The following is a 4,657-nucleotide window of genomic DNA, read 5'->3' on the forward strand; positions in this document are numbered from 1 at the left end:
TCATTTGGCCTTATCCTCCAAGCAGTTGAATATGCCCGGCTTAAGGATGCAGGCAAAGAATGTATATGAATCCATTTAACACCTCTTAAATAAATTTAGGAACATGTTGCCACTGAAGCCTGCATTATGAATCTGTCTCGCTTGGTGACAGATTAGGCCAGTCAGGCCACATGATGCTGCCCGATGTGATGAAATGCAAGACGACTCACTTCCCACAGCACGACACGCACCACGCATAGCAGGCAGACGCAAGCAGCAACACTGATCAATCAGGTGTTACGACTCTGAGACAAAAGCTGCTTTCACCTCCATGCTGCAACTCTTCATAGCCCCCCCGAGTACAAGCAAGATTCCTCAAGGAACCTTATTAGACTTAATGACTGGTGATTACTGTTAGATCTCATCAGTGAAACTCATATCAGTCCAATTCCTTATGTCCACCTAGGCCACTAACAGGGGGCTCATGTCACTGTAGCTGGTTTACTGCACTGGGGTAAATTCCACCCAATATACAGAACTTATTGGTACCATCTCAGGAAGTGGGCAATTACAGCACGCTCGCATGCAGACGACTGCAACACTGAGGAACCTAATAATGTCATGTTCAAAGGAGAAAATAAGTTGGGGCAAAGATGCAGGGATAACTAGTTTGATCTCATTTTTTTTAAGCTTATGATGATACAATGATCACAAAGCAAGGGGTGTAATGTAGGCTGCCTCCTCATGGTGCACCCTGGAAAACACTAAATAGTCTACAACTCCATGATGCTGAACTGTCCTTTAGACCACACGGTCAATGATGACAAAGACAAAGGAGTTTCATCTAATGAGCATGCTTCTACATAAAGCTGCAAGAGTGTTGCAGAGGAGGATTTGGAGCTTCTTCGAGAAGCAGCATCTAAAAATGTTTTTGGCACAAACGCATACACATCTGCCAGTTCTCTCTCCCCAGGACATGGGAAATAAATTTAAGTACCGAGGAAAAAAAATGACCCCTTCCAAACTCAATTATAAAATGCATCGTGAAGACTCCAGTAACTCCACTCTTAGGCCATGATTCAGTAAAGCCTGTGTTTACCTCTAAGCACATGTTAAATCCCTTTGACGTCAATGCTGGTCTAAATTAACGTTCTCTGGGAGCCCGTACAATGCCCTCTCGAGTGTCCTTTCCTGACAGCACCTAGATCTTTACATTTTGCAAGCATCTCTGGGGATTTATGACCTTTAACCACATATCACAACATATGTACTCAGAAAGGGAATGCAGGCTGCTGATAATCAGTCTGCTCTTAGGCCATGCTGTCCCCAAACCAAACATATGCTGTGTTTTTTACTTTGCCCCATGTACTGATGAGAGCAGCAGTGACCGACTGTTACTGTAAATCTGTTAACCTCAGAAATTCAGAACAATAATATAATCCCACACACTACAAAAAGCTCATTTATCATTAAATTATTTCCTTACCACTTCATGTTTCCAGCTATGCTAACCTCTATGGGTCATCAGTTAAGTCATTTTATTATTAGTTATGGTAGTGTTTAGAGGCCCCAACTGAGGTTGCAGTCCCACTGAGTTCAGTGCTGCACACACTCTGGAAGAGCGAGTCCTTGACCCAAAACATCTTATAATCTAATTAGGCAAGAGTTAGGAGACTGGAGAAATAAATAGGCATTACCCTTATTTTACAGATGGGGAACAGAGGCACAGGAAGATAAGTGATTTGCCCAAAATGCAGCGAGTGAGTGGCAGAACTGGGAACTGAAGGCAAGTTTCCCAGGTCCCAGTCCAGTAAATCAGCCACCAGCTCACCCTTCTCATTTACCTGACTTCAAGGCCACATTTTCACTTCAGTCGAATGAAATCAGCACATTCCACTCGTGCCTGAAGGACTCTTCACGTGAAGAAAACCAATTCAACAGAAAATACCTGGGGCCAACCACCCAGGACACTGCTAACAGCTCTGTGCAGCCCAACCGAGCTCTGCCCCGTCCCGGTGCTGGTACTCACATCTGCCCTTCTGGGGCATAGGTGGATCCTGTGATACTGAATTCATGCAGGCTGCAGTGGATGCCCTCAATCTTCTCAACAACAAACATCTGCAAGAATGAGAAACACACAATTAGGAACCTTAGGTGCCAGAGTCCCAGCCCGCAACCAGCTGCTGGGTTTCACGTTATTGCCTAGCCAGCTCTGCCGAGCGCAGAGGGACAATACCCGCCTCTGGCCAGTAACCTCCTAGCACTGTGCGCTTTCAACATTTTCCTTAAGGTGCTGAGATGCACCTACTCAGTGTCTGGCAGCTCCTAAATTCTTCCAGCCACCCCCTACTTTTTTTTATGATCACCTCTTCTAGCTTTTTTCCATCTGAGGGGAGACGCAGAGCCAGTTTCTAAGGAGCTGTCTATATTTTTCTTGGAGTGGGGGAGGACAGGGCTATGGTTTCTGGTCTGGCGCACAACTTCTCCAAGCCGCTTTGGAAAACACGCAGCCCCAAGCAAGCTGCATGAAGCAGCCGTCACAGAAGGGGCAAAAACCATCACAGGAAACAGCTGTGGTAATGAGCCCCCCATGCTGCCCTTTTCCAGCGAGCTCTCGGCCATCAGCCTGTGCCACTAATTAACAAGGATTACGGCTCAACAGTGCGCTGCGCGAATGTGACAGCTCAGTTAATAAAACACCAGGGAGTTGTACGAGGCCCACACATTTTATTTTTAGTAACATTTGTCTTTCAGGCTCCTTCCAACTTCTCCCTCCCTGCTGTAGCAACAGCAAAAATCCCTCGCCTTTCCGTGTCCTCCACTCTCGCTGCCTGCTCCTGCTGGTGCTTTTGAGAAGCAGGCAATGGCTTCAAGACTGGTGACACCCGTTCCTCCTTACACAATCACGCGAGATGATTTGCTGATGCCCGCAGTCCCTTGATTATTTAGGATGTGTATTAAAGCCAACAGAAAGAGCAACTTAATGGCAAGAGGTCTGATGATTTTGGCACTGGTGGGGAACACCACCACCTGCTGGTAACAACCACCAAGAGCTCAGATGGGGGAAAATCCTCCACCAAGGAGAGAGGCAGATATTAATTAAGCTGAGATAGTTTGATTCTCATTTTTCATATTGCTCTATTTATTCTTAACAACTATAGCGTAGTAACATCTAGAGGATGATCAGATCACAGCACAGGTCGGGCAAGTTACAGTGCAAACTTATGGTAAATGACAGTTCTTGCTTTCAAGGACTTTGGCCCAGACCCACAAAGGTTCCTGCTCTTACTGCATGTAAGTTCTTCAGAGAGCGGAAGCCCCCATCCTACCAGGCGGCTGCAAAATGGATAATAGCAGCAATATGTTTTTAGCTATCTTAAGGCAACATGACGTGTGGAAGCAAGGAGGCATTACACAGGACCAGCCAATTCTTCATGAAGCACATGCAAGTGCTCAGTGGAGCACATTTGAAAAAGTCAAGTCTAAAGTGATCTGCACAACCGTGGACATCCAGACTTCTTGAAACGCAGTGAAAATGGCTAAGCACCTTTTAACAACTATATAAACCTGAGAGAAAACTTCAGTGCATTGCAAGGCCATGTAAAGTATGGGTGATGGTGCACATGTGCAGGCAGTGACATTTTCACATTCTAGGCAGGGCCACAAAATAATTAGCTTTTTAACAGGATTACTCTATGTGCAGGACTACTGAGAATGAACAAGCAACCATTTTCTTCTGCACTCTGTTAAATAAACTGCTACAACTCCACAGGCTGTGGAAAAGGGCTCCCAACTTAGACATGTTATTCACTGTGGGTTTCACCCAAGCCTTTTAAGATCAACAGAAAGATTCCAGTAGATTTAAATGGACTCTGGACTGACCCCACAGGGCCTGGATAGGGTGGATAGGATATGCTGAGTAGCACTGTGTGGGACAGTAACAGGTGGGACCAGGATGGGAGTATACCACTGCAGAAAAGGGGTAGGCAAACATAGCTCTTAAAATGCAACCCTGTTGTGGACACCGCACTGGTGTCCTGGGAGGCCCGGACAGACCGTGTGATGAAATTACTGAGAAATGCTTTAGCAAAAAGTTACAAAACTTCATCATTTCATCAGAGGATACAGAGGCACCTGAGTTACAGTGAAACTAGATAGCATTTCCAAGCATGTATCAAGTCTGCAGCCTGTATTATAAAGCAACCAAGATAACCTCACTTCTTAATACAGTGCAAGATACCTAGGGACCTAACAGCTGTCACGACCCTACACACTGTAGCCCAGGGGTGGGCAAAATACAGTCCCCGTGGGCCAGATCCGGCTCGCGAGGCCATTCTATCCGGCCTGTGTGGCCCCTAAAAAATTTAGAAAATTAATATTTCTCTGCCCTTAGTTCCTGTAAAAAATGACAGGAACCAAGGGCAGTAGGACCCAGGGGAAGCCCGGCAGGCTCTCACAGCAGCAGGGCCCACCCCCCCCAGCTGGAAGCCCCAGCAGGGGCTTCTGGCCTGGGACCATGCAGCTGCCCCAAGCTGGAACCGCAGGTAAATGGGAAGGGGGGGACAGGGGAGGACCCCAGGCAGGGGAGGAGCCCCGGGGAAATGTGGCCCAGGGAAAAGCTGAGCAGGGGGGGGGGCCTCCCTCACCCCGTGCCCAGTACCCCATGCCGCCGTCCGTC

At 47.2% G+C, this 4,657-nt stretch overlaps 1 protein-coding gene across 3 annotated transcripts in view; it reads right to left on the reverse strand.

Annotated features, from left to right (window-relative positions):
* The window catches only part of ATP2A3 (ATPase sarcoplasmic/endoplasmic reticulum Ca2+ transporting 3), a 101,567-nt gene that overhangs the window by 38,369 nt on the left and 58,541 nt on the right, over positions 1 to 4,657 (reverse strand). For all 3 annotated transcript variants that reach the window (XM_006029152.3, XM_025210616.1, XM_025210615.1), the window contains one exon: positions 2,009 to 2,097. In XM_006029152.3, the coding sequence (XP_006029214.1) occupies positions 2,009 to 2,097 (89 nt within the window). The remainder of the gene's footprint in view (positions 1 to 2,008; positions 2,098 to 4,657) is intronic.

Source organism: Alligator sinensis, unplaced genomic scaffold (genome assembly GCF_000455745.1).
Source record: "Alligator sinensis unplaced genomic scaffold, ASM45574v1 scaffold419_1, whole genome shotgun sequence".
Lineage (NCBI taxonomy): Eukaryota > Metazoa > Chordata > Crocodylia > Alligatoridae > Alligator > Alligator sinensis.